At 38.4% G+C, this 22,402-nt stretch overlaps 1 protein-coding gene across 3 annotated transcripts in view; it reads left to right on the forward strand.

Moving 5' to 3' along the window:
* Window positions 1-22,402, forward strand: part of SHISA6 (shisa family member 6) — a 522,224-nt gene that overhangs the window by 374,581 nt on the left and 125,241 nt on the right. Inside the window, exon 5 of one of the 3 annotated variants that reach the window (XM_036756084.1) lies at window positions 7,524-7,560. The exons of the other annotated variants lie outside the window; for them this stretch is intronic. Within the exon in view, the coding sequence (XP_036611979.1) occupies window positions 7,524-7,560 (37 nt within the window). The remainder of the gene's footprint in view (window positions 1-7,523; window positions 7,561-22,402) is intronic. 3 annotated transcript variants of the gene reach the window in all.

Consider the following 22,402-nt stretch of genomic DNA (forward strand, 5'->3'; position numbering starts at 1 on the left):
CTTCTAACCCTATTTTTTTCCTCAATGCAATCTCCAATCCCTCTATCCATCAATACTTTCCTAGGTCACTATCCTGGCTCTAGATAGAACACTTAGTGAACCAGTTCAATTCTAAAGTAGCCTCTGCTCCCAAATTGCTTTGTCCTTCTGCTGACTATGTCTTGTCCAACTCTAACCCTGGATTCTTCCCACCATACATGAAGAAGTTCAGGGCTATTTACATGCTACTGAATAGGGTTAGAGGAAATCACACAACAGTGTTGCCTGGGCACGTTATAAATTGATATTACTCAAATTCAACTGATAGATTCAATTGGGATTGGACAAAATGTGTTTATAGTTGGTCCAGTCCAACAACATGGCAATTATTTTTACTCCTCTCTAATTTATTTTCCATTCCACTGACCACAATTGACCCCCCCATTTCCAAAGATCCATCCTCCACATAGCTGTCAAAATGATGTTAATAAACCACAAGTCTGATCCAGTTACTCCCCTGCTCAAAAAAATTCAAGTAGTTCCCTATTACCACTAGGATAAAAAATAAATTCCTCAGTTTATCATTTAAATCCCTCCACAATATGGTTCCAGGCTGCCTTTCCAGTATTATTATACATTAAACCTTTTTGTACTCTGAGATTCAAACTTTCTCTTCTCACTTCAAGTATCCTGGAACAACCCCTCTCCCGCACCATTTTAGATGAGTACCATGCCTCATACCTTACCTAGAAAATCAAAGCCATTCAGCTTAGTGTTCCTTTTTTTCTCCTTACTACACCATTTTCCTCCAATGTGTGAGGGAGAGGTGGCTCTTCTCCTTACTAAGGCCAACCAACCCCTATACTTATACCATTTATCCTATCCCCTCCTCTCTTCTCCAACAGAATTTCCCTACCATTATCTCCCTTCGCTCATCTGATCTTCCTTTATTGCTGCCTATACACTTGGCCAATGTAAACTTGGAGGCATCCTTATTCCAACTCTTATTCTCCCCAGAGCTTAAATGGCTCAGGCTTCCAGGGTCAGGGGTGATATTTTAATACTATCAGCTTGAGTCCTCAACAATATGCTTTCTCTCAAGACTATCAGTTAAGAATCAACCTAGTGAGCCAGCCCTTAGCTTTTAGAAATGCTACGGTATGAAGAGTTGTTATAAAACATTCCTCCAAAATTCAGTCACACACTCTCCCACAAATCCATAGAGTCAAGGGGAAAGTGAGTTCAAGTTTGGAGCACATACATGTTCAAAGTGGGTAACATAGCTCCTGGTTGCTGGAAGTTCCTTTCTCCAATTAATGAGCTATTCAAGAAGTTCTCTTTAAGCATAATGAGTCTTTGTTCATTTGTCCTTAGTTCCTGATGGAGATATTGCCACCGGCTGATCCAAGAACACCACTAGGACACCAACAAGAAAATGGAAAGTTAAAAATCTCTCAGATCCTTGGAAGCTTGAAAGGGCCTCCTCTGAGCAAAGTTGGCATGGGAAGAGGACAAAATGGAGACACTTACTTTACTATAAAGGGGAAAGCCACAATATGAATGAGCAAACCTGATCCTTGCCCTTCATAGTTAATGTGAGTTATCATGGGCAAATACAGGGAAAGGACACACATCTCTAGATATCCAAAGTCCTTTTCTCTAATGTGGGGGCCTCAATTCTAGCATAGAACTAGCATACAAGTTAGAAGGGCTATTTAGATCCCTAAGTGAGGTGAAGACAGGTACATTAAATTGTCCTTAGCAATAAATTTTCTAGGGAAGAAAGGAGCACTATTGACTATAAACTGTTACATGACAATACACATATGAACCCAAAACTCACTCTCCCACCGATGTCCCTAATATCTCTGGTGAAGAGTAGCCACATTCTCAACTCTTTAAGTTATAAGACCAAAATTTGGTGAGGTAGTTTCAAACCCATCTTTTAAATACTCTTCCTACAGCCTACCATATTGGTTAGTTATCATCCTACACACACTTCACCCATTCTTAACCCAATTGCTCTAAAAAGCCATATATCACTGATACCTCCACTTCTTCTCCTCTTGTTGTCACCCTTTACAATTTGGTTTCTCAGAACATCACTCAGTTGCTCTCTCCAGAGTTAGCAACAATCTCTTAATTGTCAAATCTAATGTCATTTTCTCATTTTTTTCATCCTTCTTGACCTTTGCCAAATTTGACAGTGTTAATCACTGTCTCCTCAGAAAGAGATGGGAGGAAGAGCTTGCCAATATGTTTGTGCATGAGTCTATGTGCACAAATGTGAATAAATGTGTGTTATGGGTTTCATAACCTTTTTTCATTGAGTCAGATGCAAAATCACACACAAATAATTTTAATGCACTTAAAACTACTTTATTATAGGTATGAAAATTGAATGGAAAAAAAATTAAATGGAGGTGGGATTTAGAACTGGAAGGGAGCTCAAGATTCCACTATCCTCATTTTAATTATTTGTGTTCATGTTGTTTCAATGGTAGAATATAAGCTCTTGAGGGTGAGAATCGCTCATGTTTGTCTCTGTGTCCCCAGTATCTAGCAGTTTTTGGAACATAGCAGGCATTTAATAAATACTTGTGCATACACTCTGGCTTCTTTTGATACTGTTTTTTTTTCCTGGTTCTCACAAATAAAGGGACAAGTCATCAATGCAGCTAACTTAGTAAAGTATATTTTTAAAATCCATATGTTATTTACCCATCTGTGTTTAATGGTAGCCATCTCTAGGGTAAGGGAGAAGAAAAAAAGAAATTTACATTATTTTTTTTTGTATATTTGAAAGGAATAGCAAGTTGTGCATAGTAGATTTGCAGTTTCATGTACAATCATCTTTTTGTTGTACAATGTTATGGAAATGCTTATTTTATTTCACAAATTAAAAATAAAAATAATTTAAAGCTCTATGTAATATCCAAAAGGGAAGGTTATTACCCATTTCAGATAAGATTACTTGTCATAGGATATAGTTCTAAAGCTGGAAAAGACACAGAGACCATGTACTCCTTCTTTTACAATTGAACAACTGTGACCCAGAGAGACTAACAGAATTTGAGAAGTATAAGGAGGCTCAGCAACCATCTATTCTAACACAAACACAAACTTATCCATGGTCACAAAGGCAGTATGCAACAGAGGCAGGCTATTAACCTAGATCCTTTAACTACAGAACCAGAGCCATTTTTATTATATAACATTGCTTCTAAAGGAGGTAATATTTAAATAGTGCTTTAAAGGATTGTAGGCATGCAATAGATTTTGGGTGTCACCCAGATCAACTTTCCCTCCAATGACCTTGTCGGATATGAATATGGATGTGACCAACCCCTACTGGATGTAAGATATCTTGTATCTGGCCACACATTTACTCTGAAAATTTATTTGTCACCTTTTGAGAAAAGGAAGCACAATACTAGGAGTCATTGGGTAGGATGACAGTATTAGAGGACCAACCAAACCAGGCTTACTTTTCTGTCCCCATAAATTAAAGACTTTGATAACAAGAGAGAAAGCTCTAGAAAATAATATTCTTTATGCACCTCATCATAAGTTTTGTGTCTAATGCAACTTAAATTGATTTAAGGATTCAGGGAAGCCTTGAACTTTTGATGCATAGGTATACAATTAAAAAGGCAGAGAGTCAGGCAGGGCACTTGGTCCTTCTGTCAAATAGTTTTGTGAACTTCAGAAAATCACTTCACTTTTTTGTGCCTCAGTTTTCTCATCTGAAAAATTAAGAATTGAAACACATGATCCCTAATGTCTCTTCCAGCTCAAAAATATCTTTTGCTCCATAATCTATCTTTCAAATCCAGAGCAGAGATCAATCAAATTTACGTAAATAAGTCAATGCCTTTTCCTAAGACCTTAGTCACCTTGAGTTTGAGGGAAGGGGCCACAGTTGCAGAGGGGAAAAGACGGCAACCACAAAGGAGACGTAACTGCCTGATTGCTTGAACTGAGATCACCTAGGCACTACTCCTTCTACCTGATCAATTATCCTCTTAGAGTGATTGAAATATAGAGTAAGGCCATTGGGTGCTTGAATTAATTTTTACTAGATCAGAATTTTTGACTAACTAGAAATTTGCTTCCTCTTAGTTCCTTTTTCTCCCAACGTAGGATATAGATAGGGATAGGGATAGGGATAGGAACTGGACCTTTGATTTCACTAATATAGCAAACTCCCAGGTACTCAAACTACCTCTACCAATGCAGGTCAGTATCTTCTCTATAACCTACAGTATTAGAGAGTTGCCTGGGACCTGTGAGAAGTTAAGTAACTTGTCCAGAGTCACACAGATGGTATATGTAAGAGGAGGCAATTAAACCAGAAATCTATCCACTCATGCCTTCCCATCTCAGACAACCCTTTTCCACATCCTTCCATAAGTTCAACCCTGAGGGTCCACCCAACATGCCAGGGGCTTCACAACTCTCTACCAATTATCCCTTGCTCATGCCAGATGTGCCCATCTGGTTTGATCTTACATTTCTTTGATGACTTCCCCACTTCTGCATAATTCCTTGCTTAAAATGCATTGTAAGTGATTTGTAACCTATTCATATCTACCATGCACTTCTCTGTTGCCCTTTGGGTGATCCTCAATTTCATTTCTTCAGAGGCCCATTACTATGAGTGTAAGGAGACACTGCTCCTCTGATGTCTTGACACCATGTAACACTGGTTACTCAGAACTTTCTTAGCATCTGGTTTGATTTCTCAGTGACAGGCAGTTATGTCAAAATCACATTATCAATGAATAAAAAAAGGAAAATTATAGAAGAGCAAGAAAAGATGTTGAGCTTGGGGTAGAGCTTTTTCAGATAAATCTGAGTCTAATGAGCCACAATACTTACAATATTAGTCACTCTTTAGGACTTTAAAGCAGAAAAAAGATTTCTTTCTCTTGACTCGTAGATCTAAAATAGAGTTATCTTCACAAAGTTGCTGGATTCCATATCTCCTAAGGGGTACAAATGCAATTGAGTGGAGCTCAGACAAGGGTTAGGAAGTGTAAAAAGCTGCCTAGGGCACAGGGAATGCAATAAGAGGCCTTTTTAATATTGCATTTTTTTACAAATATATAGTACTTTACAAATAACACTATCAGCATCTAGGCATGAATCAAGCTGAGTATTTTATGAAGAAAGGAGGCTCAAAGCCTCCAGTGGACAAACAGTTATACACATGAGGGCACAATTTTAAAACCTTACCTAAAGCACAAAAATGTAACAGGGAAGCAATTTTGATTTAAAATGTCTTCTTTTCCACATCCCAGTAAAGTTATAAAGAAAAAATAATAATCTTGTTTAGAGAGACTAAGGCGATGAGACAGAGTAGCTGCAAAATAAATACTGAAACTCAAGGTTTGCTTTTTATAACCCTCTAATCAGATAATAGTGAATAGACAAAAGTCCCTTTTCTCACTGGCTATCTCACATATGCAACAAACATCTTTGTACGGACAGATCTGGTTTCTAAAGTTTTTAAGCTTTCAAAATTTACTTGATTTCAGTGCATACTTTTCCCCTCCTCTTCCTCCTTAAAGTTTTTACAGAACAATAGAATTTTGGAGTTAGAAGATACCTTTTAAAATTGCATTTCTGTCTTTTGGTTTCCCATTTTAACTGATTTGGAGAAGTGGGCTTGTTTCCTTTTCTCCTTTTTCTGCCCCTAACATTAACCATTTTCTATTACCAGCACTCTTGCTTTCCTGAGGCACAACTCATGCATTTGGGGTACTGTCTGTCTGCTCCAATTGTCCTAAGTGGGTTATTGAGGGACAGATCGTATACAGACACACCAGCTACATACCCCAAATTTAGTAAATGGGCTGTGACTGTATCTGATCAGGAGACATTCTCCAGGGCAGCAGCCTGAATTCTAAGACTTGAGCAAAAGTGGGTTATTGTGACTGACTCCCACTGTAGCACAAAAGTTAGCAGAAAGAGAGAAGGAAGTTCTGAAATTTGTTTCCACCTGAACTTTGGCCTAGTGGGAAAAGCAGCAACTGAAGACTCAAGAAAAACTAGTAGGAATCGTCTCAACCGTGTATGAGACAACAATAGAATGCAATCTCTTCAAGGATGAGGAATGTTTTGTTTATGTCTTTTCATCCCCAGCACCTGGCATATTTATTATTTTTCCCATGAAGAAAATGTTGGTTGTTTCAGTTGTGTCTGACTCTTTGTGACCCCATTCCACGTTTTCTTAGAGAAGTTTGCCATTTCCTTCTCCAGCTCATTTTTCAGATGAAGAAACTGAGGGAAAGGGGTTAAGTAGCTTACCCAGGGTCACATAGCTAGAAATTGTCTGAGGCCAGATTTGAACTCAATCCAGGCCTGGTGCTCTATCCACTGTACCACCTAGCTGCCCCTATACAGGGAAAGAGAGATTGCCAATACCTGGGTGTGTATAAGAATCTATATGCACACAAATGTATATATATGTGAGTTGCATTGTGAAATATGCTGTCTATTCAGTGAGTCATCTGCAAAATCATGCTCAGGTCAGTTGTATAGCCTATAGCAAACTATTTTATTACATAGATTGATGATAATAATTAGGTGATTCTTAGCTGGAAGGAAATTTAGAATCCCATCCTCATTTTTTTATGTATGAATATGTTTTTCCTGAGTTCCTTGAGGGTGGGGACTATTTCATATTTTTAATGTCTGTATACTCAGTATCTAACATAGTTCTTATCATTTAGTAAGTGTTTGAAAACTACTTGTTGATTGATTCATGGGGAAACAGAGGCCTGGAAAGGTAAAGTACTTTGCCGAAGTTCCTATTGGTAATAAGCAGCAGAGGCAAGATGTCTGCCTCCAAATGAATATTTACTCAAAATAAAATCAGCACCAAACATGTCCAGTTGTTCAGACTTTACTTCTGGTCTTTGTTCTAACTGGGACAAAAAGTCATTGGCAGCGTCCAGTACCTTAGTCTCATCAATATTTTTACCTACTGCCCTGAGGACATTTCTACCCCTTCCATGGGATGCTAGTCTTAAGAAAAGATAGCATCTCTGGGAGAAAGACATGGAAAAGGATTTGCAATGGGAAAATTGTTTCCACATTCAATAGACCTAAGGCAACTATAAAACTCATTTTGTTTGCTCTTGTTCAAAGAGACTTCTTGCCCTGTTGCTCAGTATCAGCTGTAATCCAAAAAAGAAAAAAAATGAATCTTGGAATAATAATGGAATAGAGATAACTCAGTTTCCCCCCCTGCCCCCCCCACCTTACGTCTAAATCTGTTTTCTATCCTTCTTTTTTTCCAGTCTGCTCTGAAGCTCCCCATCTAAATTTTCTTTGTCCCTGAAAAAAAAAAACAGGTCATTCTTCCAATCTCCTGACTGCCTCAAACATTATGACCCTCTAACCCAAATTCTCTGAGACCTAGGATTCTTCTGTGCCCCATTCTGACGGAAGCCCTCTTTGTCATTTCTAGGCTTCAGCTGCACAAGTCTTCTTAACTCATGTATTCTCTATTAAATAACTTTGGGGAAGAAAGGAAGACCAAACCCGTAATTTCATCAGTGTGCAGAATTCCTTGTATAAAACCTCCCTCCACCAACATAGTTCAGAAAATATTCTGCAATCTGATAATCTTGGAAAATTACTTGGGTTACTGGGACTTTGTGACAACGAAGTCAGAAGCAAACCAAATCTTCCTTACCCAGATTTTAGCTAACTGCTGCACTGGGGTACCTCTCTTTTTAATTTAATCAAGGAAACATCTAAATGCCTGCGGTATGCAAAGAATGGTTTTAAACCCTGGACTTTTGAACTGGGTGTCCTATAGACATCCAAAATTCAGCATGTCCAAAACTGAATTCATTATGCCCTCCCCGCCAAAAAAACCCAAACTCTCCCCTCTTCCAAACTTCATTATTGCTATTGAGATTTCAACCTAGGTATCATCCTTGACTCTTCATTCTCTCTCACCCCACTCCCAAAATTCTATTTCTTCTCCAGGCCTATTGATTTTACCTTTTCATATTTGTTGCTTATACCCCTTTTTCTTCTCTGACACTGCCACCAACTGCCCTGGGACAAGCCATCATCACCTCATGCCTGAACTATGCAATAGCCTGCTTGTTGGTCTCTGTGCCACAAGTGTCCCCCCACATTCCAGTGTGTCCTCTAGTCACCTGAAAAGTAATCCTCTTAAAGCCCAGGTCTGAACATTCCATCCCTCACAATAAACTCCAGTGATGCCCTGTCTTCTCTAGGGTCAAACATAAAATACTCTGGCATTCGAAGCCCTTCATAACCTGCTCTCCCTCACCTTTCCAGTCTTCTTATACCCTACTCCACCCTTACTCCCACAAGTTCTGCAATCCAGTGCCTGGGCCCCTTGCCATCTCCTGAAAAATAAACTCCATCTCCTGAATCCAGGCATTTTCACTGGCTGTCCCCCATGCCTGGAATTCTCTCCTTCCTCATCTCTGCCTCTTGGCTTCACTGACCTCCTTCAAATTTCAACTAAAATCTTACTTTCTATAGGAAGACTTTCCCAATCTCTCTTAATTCTCATGCCTTGACTATTTATAATTTATTCTGTATGCAGCTTATTTGGACATAGTTATTTACATATTATCTCCCTCATTTGTCTGTGATCTCCTTGTTTATTGTCTTTTTTTTGTATCCCCAGAACTTAACACAGGGCCTGAAACATAGTAGGTGCTTTGTCAATGTTTGTTGACTCAATGCCAATGCATCTAATGGCAGTCTATTGAAGGGGTATGTGTGTATGTACATAGATAAGCAGATATCGGAGACAGAAACAGAGAGAGACTGTTACCTAAGGCAGCTAATGAGGTCTAATAGATATCTTAAACACATGTCCAAAAATGAACTCATTATCATTCCTCCAAAATTCTCCCCATTTCGTAACTTCCCTATTATGGTAAAAAATAAAAATAAAAATTAACAAACAAAAGAATACTACCACTCTTCTCCCAGTCATCCAGGCTCACAACCTCAGTATCATTCTCAACTCTTCATTCTCACCACCCATATCAGATTTACTGCCAAGTCCTTGAGATTCCTCCTTGCCAACATCTCTCATATTCACTCCCTCTCTCTTCTGAAAATGCTACCAACCCTGGTACACCCTGCTACCACCTTACCCCTCCATGCTTGTCATGTCCAGAAATGGTCATTTGGTTCATTGAATCCATTACTACACTGTCTAGAGATGGGCAGCATGCTTCATCAGTCCTCTGGAATCATTGTTGGCACTGATCAGAGATCTTAAATTTTTCAGTTTTTTTCTTTACGGTACTGTTACTGTTCTCCCACTTCTACTCACTGCTCCATGTACCAGCTTATAAAAGTCTTCCCAGAATTCTCTGAAGCTTTCCCTTTCATTTTTTCTTATGGAGCAATAATATTCCATTACCTTCATATACTAAAATTTGTCAGTTAATCAATAAGCATTTTTAAGAGCTTACTATAAAAATTTTCTGCAAAGACTTTCCCTGCAGTTAACAGTTTCCCATTCAATTTTATTGGCAATAGTCTGTGGGTGTGCAAAAACTTTTCACATTTTGAGCATGTCTTTTTTCTTTTAAGATCCTCTCTGTTCTTTGTTTGGTCATGAATTCTTCTCCTATCTATAGTTGTAAAATGTATTTTCCCTTGCTCATGTGTTTGTTTATAATGTGAACTTTAATATCTAGGTCATTTATCCATTTAGAGCTTATTGTGGTATATGATGCGAGATATTGGCCTAAATCTACTGTCTGCCAGACTGCTTTCCAATTTTCTCAGAAATTTTTGTCTAAATAGTCAGTCCTTACCAAAGTTGATATTTTGGAGTCTATCAAAGATTATGTTACTTTGCTTCTGTATGTTGTGTATCTAGCCTGTTCTACTGATTGACTTTCCTGTTTTTAGACTGTACCAAATAATCTTGATAATTATTGCATTGCAGAGCAGTTTGAAATACGGTACTGCTAGGTTCCCTTTCTTCTCATTTTAAAAAATTATTCCCTTTAGAATTTTGACTTCGTGTTCTTCCAGCTTTTTTCCCTAGCTGTTTCATAGCTTGGTACGGCATTAAATTAGTAAATTACTTTAGGTAATATTGCCATTCTTATTATATGGCATGTGTAAACCATGACCAATTAATAGTTATACATTTATTAAATTTATCTTTATGTAAAAAGAATTGTGTAGTTGTATTCATAAAGCTCCTGTTTTCTCGGTAGGGAGAGTTTTTAAAGGATAACACATAAGTGTAGGTAGCAGGGGAGGAAAAAATAGATAGAGATTGAAAATTAGAGTTATTTACCAACAGTGAACAAATATTAAATAAAAATATACCCCTCTCCAGTGATGAAGTTTCTTTGTCTCCATATTTCTGTTATTTCCATAGCTTCACTGTTCCCAAGAGCTTAACTGTACAAAAATGTAATTATAGTAAGGACCTGAGCTCACTAGGGTCCTATGCTGGGGGTGCACATTCTCTAAAATGAATACCCCAGCTTCCACTCATAGAGTGTGACCACTACATGCTTTAAGACTTTTAAGGTTATGGGAGGGGGTGAGGGGAAAGGTGTAGTTCTAATGCCACCAAGCTTTCTGCCATGATTACTAATGACTATTGCTAATTACTATTAGGTCAGCCAGACCTAAAAAACTTTTGGAAAGGAGCAGTTACAAAGGTGGTTTAGTTGGTACAGCTGTTATAAACATTTCCCCAACAAGTCTGTGACACTCTCCCACTAGTACATATAGAGTATAGGGGAATGTGGGCTTAGGCTTAAACAACACATGTGACAAAAGAGAAACTCTTAAATTCTAGAAATCCCTTTTTTGGAGTCCTCAAAAGGTTTGTTTTGGTGTGATGTAGCTTTTCTTCTAGGCTCTTAGAAGAGCCTTGAGCCTGCTTTCCTTATTCTGTCTTCTCTGTCCTTTGGTTTTAAAGGGGACCTGGGGACTGTGCCAGGATTCTGGAGAAAATAAAAAAGTCTTAATCCTCCAGACCCTTCAAAGTTTACAAGGCTCCTCTTGCCAACATGGATGAGGGAGGGAGGTGGAGACTGAGACTGAAACTGAGATCCATGGCTCTACACTTCCCTGTCAAGGCCTTAGTTGGAACTGCTCTCTACTGACAGGCACTTTGACTTTTCCAACTAGCTCTCTCTTTTACAGAGGCCTCACACAATATGAGCCAATCTGAAAAGACTTCTTGTCTCACCTAGGTAGGTGTCCAGGACTCATTCACACCTAGTGAACAGTCAAGATAATGTTCTCACCTGATAGCTAGCTCAGGGTTAGCATCTTGACACTAAGTAAGGTAGAGGTGATAGTTTTGATTTAATTGCTTGACCTCCACTCTTACACTGTGCTGCAGCTGACAAACAAAAGCCTCTATTGCCAGATTTGTCTTCATTTATGTAACTCTTTGTCACTGCCACCCAGGGGATCAGGGGTTTGTCCTCCAGCCACAGACTTTTTCTACAAATGTTCTACTGTTCCTTCTTTAATCTTGTTCCCTAAGACAAGCATGTAACTATTTTACTTCAGTTGAAAGCCAGCTATATGCAAGCTTTCTACAAATTAGATGAACTATGTTGTTGTTAAGTCATTTCAGTCTTGCCTGACTCATCACGACCCCACTGTTGTGTGCCTGTGAAACCTGAACAGTCTACCAGCATCATGCCAGGAAACTGAATCGCTTTCTTTTGAATTGTCTCAGGAAGATTCTGAAGATCACCTGGCAGGATAAGGTACCAAACACTGAGGTCCTTACTCAAACTAAACTTCCAAGCATTCAAACTCTGCTTCAGAATGCAGAATGCAAAACATACTCTTGCCAAAAAGACTATTTTATGGAGAACTCACACAGGGCAAGCATTCACACAGTGGTCAGAAGAAGTGGTATAAGGACACTCTCAAGGTCTCTCTCAAGAATTTTGGAATTGATTGTGTGACATGGGAGACATTGGCACAAGACCGCTCAGCATGGTGTGCCCTCATCAGAGAAGGTGCTATGCTCTATGAGCAAAGCAGAATTGAAACAGCTCAAAGGAAACTCAGGATGCACACGAGTTTGGAGTATCCACCCCAAATGGACTATTTGTGCCTGACCTGTGGTAGAGAATTCTGAGCTCACATTGACCCGATCAGTCATAGTGGGACACATTGAATCTTAACTCAAGAATAGTGATGTCATTTTGGTCCTCTTAGAGAGCAAAGGACAACAACCAACCAAACAACCATTTGGTGTTTTCTTGGGAAAGATACTAAAGTGGTTTACCATTTCCTTCTCTAGCTCATTTTACAGATGAGGAACTAAGTTAAACAGGGTTGAGGTTCACACAGCTAGTAAATGTCTGAGGCCAGATTTGAACTCAGGAAGACTCATCTTCTTTACTCCAGGGTCAGCACTCTATCTACTGTACCACCTATAGTCTCTTCTCAATTTAGATGGACACAAGTTCACGTAGTATACAGACTTTAACCATATTTTTATTGCATTTTTTACTCATCCCAGCCTAAAGCTAGAGTGATTTCTTTCAGCTCCCTTGTTCATCCAGGAAGCAATATTCTTTCTATTTCTTCCCCATGGTCATACTGTAAACCCCGCCTGATTAACTTGGAATTTACTGGCTAGATTCTTTCCATCCTTCCTTCCTTCCTCCCTTCTTCCCTCTTCCCCTCCCCCCCCCTTCATCTCTCTCCCTCTCCCCCTCCATCCACTCCCCCCCCCTTCCTCTTCCTCTTTCTTTCTTTCTCTTTTCTCAAAGACCAAACCTTAAACCCATTTCACTCTGGAGCTCACAGATCGGACAACAATAGGTCACTGCCCAAGATCCACTTAATGGTTACTTTTTGGGCCCTCACAGCTCACAGTGAATGTCAATAGTAACTGTTTCTTTTTTGATCAGCAACCCTGAGGGTCTTCCCTTCCCAGTTTGGTTTTTTTTTTTTTAAATTAAAGGGGCCATCCCTTGACTCACTTCTTAAAGAGGCCTATTCACTGAATGGGCATTACCTCACTCAAAGTGAGGACTTGAAAAGGCCTTAGCCTAAAAGGGACAATGTCTCCCATTGCATCCTGAGCCATCTCCAATTGTCCTGATGAATATCTGGTCACTGGACCCAGATAGCTCTGGAGGACAAAGTGAGGTTGGTGACCTCACTCAAATCAAAGTCAACTGCAAGTCATGTCATCATTTCCCTGATGTCATGGTCCTCTTCAAAAATGAAGGACAAGCACAACAACAACAATAACAACAACCCTAAATCCTAATTAAAATTGTCTTTCTTCACAGCCACTGCAATGCAACATCATCTTCTGTGGGGGTCAATTCACAGAATGTTGCTAAACCAAACTTTCACACTTTCTTAGTCCATAATCTCTGTTGTCAGTTCTCCCAAGCTGGTCCTGCTTTATAGCTTGTTCTTCCCTTTATGAATCTACATTTGTTCCAAAGCCCCTCATTTCTTTAGCCCCATCTTGGGTTTCCAAGGTCCAAGATATGGCATAATGTAAAGCATACTAAATTTGGAATCAGAATATCTGGATCCTGCTAATTCTTTATTACTTATGTGATTTTGGATGAATTGGTTAACATCTCTGTGCCTAAATGTCACCTGTTGAATCACAAGTGCTGGAAATGGCTATACTAAGAAAAGAAAAGAATGAACACATGACTTAGACATTATATCAAAAGAGCATTATATCAAAAACAAATTAAAGGAACAAGAAACACATTATCTTTCAGATCTATGTAGAAAGGAACATTTCAGAACCATGCAAGGGATAGAACCTGATTACATAAATCAAATAAATTTAATTCTGTGAATGAAAAAGGTTTTGAATTAATAAAACCAATGGCATCTTAGAGAGATGTTGTGGAAGTAGAATTAATAAAAACTGGTGACTGATTGGATATGAGGAATGAGGAAGAGGGAAAAGTCAAGGGTAATTCCAAGGTGATGAACCTATTTAATTAAGAACATGGAGCTGCGCTTTACAGAAATATGGAAGTTGGGTGGGTTGAAATGATAAAGAAGTTGTATTTGAATTCAAGATGTTTGTAGGACATCCAAATAGAAATATCTAGCAGGCAGTTGATGATTTATGACTGGAGTTTACGAGAAAAATTAGAGCTGGATATGTAAATTTGGGAATCATCTATGTACATTTGAACTCATGAACATTTATTGGTAGAAAACAGAAGAGGCCCTAGGACAGAACCCTGAGGAAAACCCACAGTGAGCTGGCAAAAGATGAGTGATGATCCAGGAAAGGACACTTAGAAGAAGTAAGAGTATTGTGAAGGTATGCAAGGGGTTCAAGGAGAATCAAAACTGACTGAGAAAAGATCAGATGATTTTAAGTTTAGAGACAATTAGCAATACCTTGGAGAGAAAAGTGATTTGAGTGGTGGGATTGGAAGCCAGATTGCAAGGAGTTTAGAAGTGAGTGAACTCACATGCCTCAAACAAAATGCCTTTATGGTCTCACATCTACCCAACTTCCACATTTCTATTGAGGGAAGATAAAGGGAATGATCTATGTGTGAGCTGTTAGAATTGGTAGGAGGATATGGGATCAAGGACACATAGAGAAGGGATTGCCTTAGCAAAGAAAATACTCACCTCTTATTGAGAAGCAAGAGGAAGAAAGGAAGGAAAGAGTCTGGGAACATATAGGGCAAGTTTGATGTATGAGGTGGTGGAGGGCTCATAACAGATGCCCTCTGTTTTGTCAGTAAAGCAAGGATATTTTCAAGGCAGTTGAAGGAGATATTGAGAAAGTTTGGAACATTAGCTGAGGGGAGTAGGATAGAGAGTTAGTGAAGGAAGAAAACATTTTCTGCTATAGCAGTGAGGACTCATATCAAGCAGCATGAATTAGTAGTTGAATGAGTCAGCATGGTTGTAAGAGTTGCTCTCGTGGAATTCACCAGCACAAGAGTCTGGGCTAAAAAAAAAAAAGACAATGATTCTGAGTTGAGGACTGGCAAGATGGGGGAGATGATCAGACAAGGGTGCATGAGAATCAAGGGCAGAGGAGAGTATATAGTTGAACAAGTAAACTATTGGGTCAAAGTGATAGGATGAGAGAACAGAGACATATAAAAGGACCGGTGAGATTGAGATACTGCCTTTTTTAAGGGTAAGGATTATTTCCTCCATAATGAAATACAAATTCTCCTCTTTGTCATTTAATGTCTACAATCTATCTCTAGAGTATCTTTCCAGACTGATTTAACATTACTTCCTCTTACTCACTCTGTATTCTAGTCAAACCAACCTACTTTATATTCTTCACACACAACATTTCAGCCTTGGAGATGTCATTGTACAGGCTGTGTGCCATGTCTGGAATTCCACATCTTCTCACATCAGCTTCCTGAAATCCTAAGTTCCCTTTGAGGCTTAGTTCAAGTATTATATCTTACAAGAGACCTTTCCTATGATCCTATAATCCTCCCAATTGTTAGTGCTCTTCACGTGAAAATACCTTGTAACTTATTTAGTTATTTTGTATATTTTTGTATTTATTTCTCTCTCTCTCTATCTCTGTGTGTGTGTGTGTATATATATGCATGCTCCTCTTCCCAGTAAAATGTAAACTTCTATGAATAGGGTGTTTCATTTCTGTCTTTGTAATGCCAATGCCGAGCACGATGACTAGCATAAAGCTGTTGTTAATAAATGTTTATTGGATTGAATAGGTAAAAGGGAAGAGGCTATAAAACACTTGGAAAAATTACTGCATTATTGCTGGGGAAAGAAAAAATGAGAAAATGTCTCAAACCATCCAACCTATATGCCTACTTTCCCATCTCTACAAAACCTTTATGAGAATAATATCCACACATATCAAGGGCACCCATGATCAAGGCGAAATTTCACAAACACATAATGTCCTCTAGCTGACCAGGTATGTAAAGTCACACAATTAACTGAAAGATACAAAGAACACAAGGTGACTGTACTTAGAGCAAAATTCTGCTTTAAAGGTTCTTCTTCAACGAGGCAGCATCATTTGCTAAAATCATACAAGAGTCTTTGAAAAATGTAGCAAGAGAAAAAAAATTTTGATACCCCTCTTTTCAATCAGTCAATCAACAAGCATTTATTAATTGCCTGCTGTGTACCAAGCATTGTGTTGTCCTGGCAATATAAATGTAACGGAAAAATTCCTACTTGCATGGAGCTTACATTCTAATGTAACAAAAAAAAATATAAACAGGACAAATATAAAGAAAATAAATTTGAATATATACAAAGTAGTTAAATCCAGGGTTGTTTGGGAAGGAAGATGCTAGAACTAGGTTTCATGCAGAAGATAGGTTTGAGCTGCATCCTGAAAGAAGAAGGACTCTGTGGAATGGAGATAAGAAGGGGGTACATTCCACATATGTGGAATGGCCAGTGCAATAGTATAAAGATGGAGATGGAGGGTCATATGTGAGGGATAGGGAAAAGGATAGTTTGCCTGGATCAAGAGTATGGAAACAGGAATAATATCAACAAGGCTGGAAATATAGGTTGAGGCTAGATTATAAAAGGTGTTAAAAAGCTAAACAAAAGAGCTTCTATTTTATTTTAGAATAGGAAGCCATTGATGTTGACAGAGTAGGGAAGTCCTGAGGTCAGATCTGCTTTTAAGGAAAATTATTTCGGCAGTAGCATAGTAGAATAGTAATAGGACAGACTGGAGTGAGGAGAGACTTGAGACAAGGATATCAAGTAGGAGACTATTACAATAATCTAGCTGAGGGTTACTGGGGCCTTTCTGGGTCTTTACCATCTCCTGTCTCACCCAGTTCGTGTGCTTCTCTGGAATCCAACTGCCTAGAGGAGAGATTATCCAAATATCTCAGGAGTCTTATAAAAGGCCATTCCCTTCTAAAAGTGAAATGCTGCTGGGGCCTCCAGTGCATATTTATAGAAATGAAAAACCTCCTATGAGTTAGAGAGGAGGAGGGGGAAAGATAAGGGAATAGGCTTCCCCTTATTTGTTTCTTACAGTGTTTTTTGTTTATCTCACTATCTGTCAACCTGAACAATAAACAGGACCAGATGGCATGTAGGCATATTGACAAGCTCATAAATGAGGAGGAAAAATAAAAACAGATTTTAGTGAACATAAGACAGAAATAAGGTACCAAGTTGGAGTTTATTTGTGTAACATGGGTTTGGGGCATGGCCAGATCACCCAAGATGGGGACACCCATGTGGGAGACCTCAGAGACCTGCTTTTGGAAGGACTGGAACAATTGTGGGTATTCTATGTTGGTTGATCACATGGTCGGGAGCAATTTCTTTCCATTGGCTATATAGCTGGAACTGCTGACCACCTGGCTGGGACAGTCTCTTATCTATGCAGTTGGATCCCAGAGGAGTACTTGAAGTGGTAGAGACAGGAGAAGGTCAAGACCCAAAAAGGCCCCCACCAACTGTGACCACACTAAAGAATGGAGAGAAAGTGATATTTGTAAACTACCAGAAACAAAAGGAAACTTAGACATTATCTAGTACAAGCTCCTCATTTTATAGATAAAGAATTTGAGGTACATATAGGGGAAGTTAGTTGTCTAAGGTCTAAGCAACATGACTAAACCTCAATTTCTGGACTCCAAGGTCAATGACATGCTAGGAGGCAAAGAAACAAAGGTAGGTAGGAGTCACCCAAAGAATTCTAAGTACTTCGCTCCCCTACCCCTACACCCAATCAGCATTACTTCAAAGATCACACCCTGTGCTGGATTCTGTTACCCTTTAAGGATCTACATACGCTACCAAAGGTGACAGACTGCAAAGAGTTATTTCATTAATTTTTTTAAGGCAATCGGGTTAAGAGACTTATCCAAGCTCACACAGCTAGAAAGTACCTGACTCCAGGGCTGGTGCTCTATCCATTATTCTGTCTAGCTGCCCTTATTTTATTAATTTTTAAAAGTAAAGTTTTTTGGGGGAGGGGTGCATTTCAGGTTTTAACTTTTTTAAAGTTTTAGTGACACATTTTATTTTAACATTTAACAATTTTAACATTTACATTTAACATTTCGAGATTACCCTTATTCTGTAAAATAATAAAGTGACCTCACTGAAAATGCATGCAATATTCAGTCCCTAGCCTTTCTATTTTAAAGTGTTTTTTTAAATTAACAGAAATCTGTTTTCTCTTACTGTCATCCCCACCCCATTGAAAAAGAAAAGAAAAATAATTCCTTGTAATAAATATGGATAGTCAAGCAAAACAAATGCCTTTATTGGCAAATCTACGGACACATATATATTTGACATTTATCTTTCTATATGCTTATAGATATTTCTATCTTTCTATATTCATTATTATTATATATTTATAGATACATATAGATATTTGTATCTTTATATAGATATTCTATATATGTTTCTTTATACAGACAAATATGTGCATGTGTCTTTTCATACCATAAAGCTGCTACCTCTCTGTCAGGTAGTTAGTATGTTTCATCATCCTCTGGAATCAAGGATAGTCATTGTATGGAGCATAGTCCCAGCAGCTTTCAAAGTTGTCTTTAAGGTGCTATCATTATTGTATAAATTGTTCTCTTCTGCTCATTTCTTTCTATATCAGTTTATATAAGTCTAACCATAAATAAATTTATTCTAATTTATAAAATTATAAAAATTTAATTTAATAAGGGAAACACAAAACATAGACAATTGACTATGATACAAAGTATAACTTGGTAAGTGCATAGGGATTGAAACAGGAAGATACTAACAACATTCTTCCTCACCTATCCATGCACCTTACATAATTATATTGAAATCATCCAAGAAAGATGAGCTGTTATCATAATAACATTCGCAAACTTAGGATTTTCAGTTCCTAAATTTGATATTGGTGTCTAAAGAGCACAGATGTCCTCTCACATATGTACATGTAATCAGAAGGTACCAGTTAAGTATAGTATCATCCCACCAAAACATGTCACCCATCTCTGTCACAAGGTTATTTCTGACTGTTTGATTGGATAATGCAGAGAGAAAAGTGACCATCCAGGCCCTTGAACAATGTTTCCAGTTATGTTCTGAACAATAGAGTCGGAAATGATTTAGGAAAATGAATACATAAGTCATTTTCATTAACCCCAAAGTACCAGAAATTAGAGTTGTCCTCCTTAGTGGGGCAGGTAATAGAAGGAGGGTATGGACAAGAAAAATGGGATGGGCTATAGTCTGAAACAATTGACCTAATCTGTTCAACTGCACAGAGTAGACATACTTAACCACCAGACGGCACTAATAACCACTCGACCAATTCTATTCAGCAAAATGATTTGGATCCGGGAGAGTCAGCCTCTTAAACTAGCAATTTACATAGTGTCTATTGGGGGAGATTGATTATTTCATGTGTTTTCTATGGTTCTCAGAGGGTCACTGAAAACCATCTTCTCTCTGAACTGCCCCCACCCCCAACAGTGCCAAAGCTGGTCTTGAGCATTTTAAGAAATGCAGTTTGAGTTCTTTCGTTCTCCATACTTGTACCCTATACATGTGTTGGGGCACAGCACATTTTCATGGGATTTTTGACTAACACTCACAGCAGGACTAATCATTAGATGAAGAAAGTAAAAACTCTGAGTTCAGTTCAAGGCCTGGAATTTGGGATCTGATAGATGCTGCAGCTCATGACGATCAATGTTTTCTCCATCTTAGTTACACAGGAACTTCTAGTCTCAGCTGAGTATTCATGGAGCAGGATAAGTACACTCAGAAGCCAACCCCAAGAAGAATCAATCCTTTTGAAATGTTTCCTAGATTTTTGCTGACCTTTACTCTTAAAGGTATTTCCCCATTCTTTTTTGCTCCCCAGTCAAAACCTCCTCCAATGTAGCAAACAACCCGTCAACAAACCAGGGTGTGGAGGGAGGGCAGAAAGAATGAGTGGGATCCTATACACAATTAGGCAGCAGAGAGAAGGACTGATATTTTTGGAAAGTATGTCCTCCTTCCACCTCTTTCAGTAATCTTCTCTAGAGATTAGAAAAAGAACCAAAGGAGCTTGTTGATGTGGTTCATCCTAATAGGATTAGCCTCAGTCAGAGAGCATTAATTCCTTGGACTCTTGCTTAGGTATAAAACATTTCAATTTAGTGATTGGATAATTTCAGACTTATTTTGTAAATATCTTCTTAGTTCTGCCAGTTTGTTCAAGAGACAATATGCCAAGCTCCCTGCCTTCTCTGCCTTCCTCTAAGCAAGGCCTTGGGGTCCTTTTTTCTGTGATTCTTCATTCTCACTTGTAAATCATGAACAACATATCTTGACAGAAACCAAGTACTTCCTTATTATAGTATTACACTTTCTTTATAAACCAATATTGTCTTCCTCTTTTTTTTATAAACACAAAAGACTACAAGAGCAATAAACTATGATGGCTGAGGATAGAGCTTAAGTCTTAGATACAAACGAGACTTGCAACAAAATTAACTGGACACAGTAATCTAAATCCTGCTCTTCCTTAAAGACATAGCTAGACTCCACAAAGCTTTCCCTTGTCACCCAGAACTTAACAAAGTACTGTGGATGTGAATAGAGCTAAGTATAGCAGGACCAACTTAGTCCTTGATGCAAATCCTCTCAATGCATCCTAAGATCCCACAACCATATCTGGCTGCCATATCACACAATCTCCATAACCTCTGTTTAGCCTCACCTTTCCTATGGTGTACTTAAGTTTTTTTTATTTAAAATTTTCTTTTTTATTATGAACTTCATATATCTCAACAAACATTTCAAATTTGACATGAGAGTAATAGATTTGCCCTCCTCATGTATGTTACCTTCAGAGCTTCTATTTTTTAATGTTTTATCAGTGTTTTCCCTCCTCCTCCTTCTCTTCGTTTACCTCTTCCTCCTTTCCCTCCTCCTTCCTCCCCTTCTCCTTCTTTCCTTCTCTTTCTTCTCCTTCTTTCTTCCCCACCATTACTACCCCTACCCTTCTCTCAAAGTAGAAATTATAACAAAATTCACTCATTGGCCATGTCTGATAACATATGTCTTATTCTACACCTCCAGGCTATGACTTCTTTGCCAAGAGATGAGATGTATTCTGTGAAGCACAGGTCATCTGAAGTTATGTTTGGTTGTTTTATTGATCAGAGATCCTAAGTCTTTAAGAGTTGCTTTCCTGTACATCATGAGGATTAAAATTGTCCAACCCACAATAAAAGAGACTGAGGCTGAGCTCTGAGCCAATGGCACTTTATTAAAGGGTCCATTGGCCCCTCTAATGAAATGTACCTCAGATCTTCCTCACAATCTGAGATGCTCCCTTCTTCTGGGACCTTGTTTTTTTATAGGGTTTGATATCCAAATATGCAAAAGAGATGTGGTAAAATACAGGATCTCATTGGTTGATAGACCTTGTTCTTGTGGGCCAAAAATGACACATTAGCAGGGCAGTCATAGGTTGGGTAAAGCATGGGGCGTCTCCACTGATTAAGTGGTCATAAGATGGTTATAAGATGATCACCTGGTCAAGTTGGACAGGAGATAATGGTCCTGAGGCACAAAAATAAGTTGGGGGACTTTCCAAAGCATCAAAGCATACCAACCATGTTGGGTTTGGACCTGGAATTTGAGTAAAACAGGACGGAGATGTCTTTGACAGCATTCTTGTGTTAAGCGAGCCTCATAACTTGGTAAACAAATACTGAACATTGCATTAAAGTTTGAGGCCCACTATAAGAGCCCGTTTATCCCTATATGATTTATGCAGACTACCAATACTGATTGAAATAGAGTAAGGGTCCAAATGAATTACTTCTCACAATGTTATTGTAGTTGTTGCATACACTGTTCTTCTGCGTTTTTTTAAATTTCATTTTGCATCAGTACATCAGTTCATACAAGGCATACCATCGTCCTCTAAATCCATCCTTCTGACACAATTAATATTCCAATATCTTCATATAACATAACTTATTCAGCTATTTCCCAATTGATGGGAACTGGCTTTGTTTCTGGTTTTTTGTTACAGCAAAAATACTGCTATAAATATTTTTGTAAATCTGAATATTTTCCTTCTGTCTTTTACCTCTTTGTGAATATATGCCTAATAGTGAGTGATATCAATGGTCAAAGAGTATAAAACAGTCCTGATAAGGTGGATGTGAGATGGAAACTCAAAGTTGTTTTAATTTCAATTTATCTTTTTATTAGTGATTTGGAGCACTGTTTTATAAGGTCATTGATACCTTGTTTCTTCTCTTGAAACCTTCTTATTCATATTCTTTGTCCATTTATCTTTTGGAGAATTACTCTTGTTCTCATATATTTTTATCAATTCCTTATATACTTCAGATATCAGACCTGAACCAGAGAAGCTTTCTGAAAAGAATTTTCCCCTAATTGTTTCTCG

The sequence above is a fragment of the Trichosurus vulpecula genome, chromosome 4, assembly GCF_011100635.1.
Source record: "Trichosurus vulpecula isolate mTriVul1 chromosome 4, mTriVul1.pri, whole genome shotgun sequence".
Classification (NCBI taxonomy): Eukaryota; Metazoa; Chordata; class Mammalia; order Diprotodontia; family Phalangeridae; genus Trichosurus; species Trichosurus vulpecula.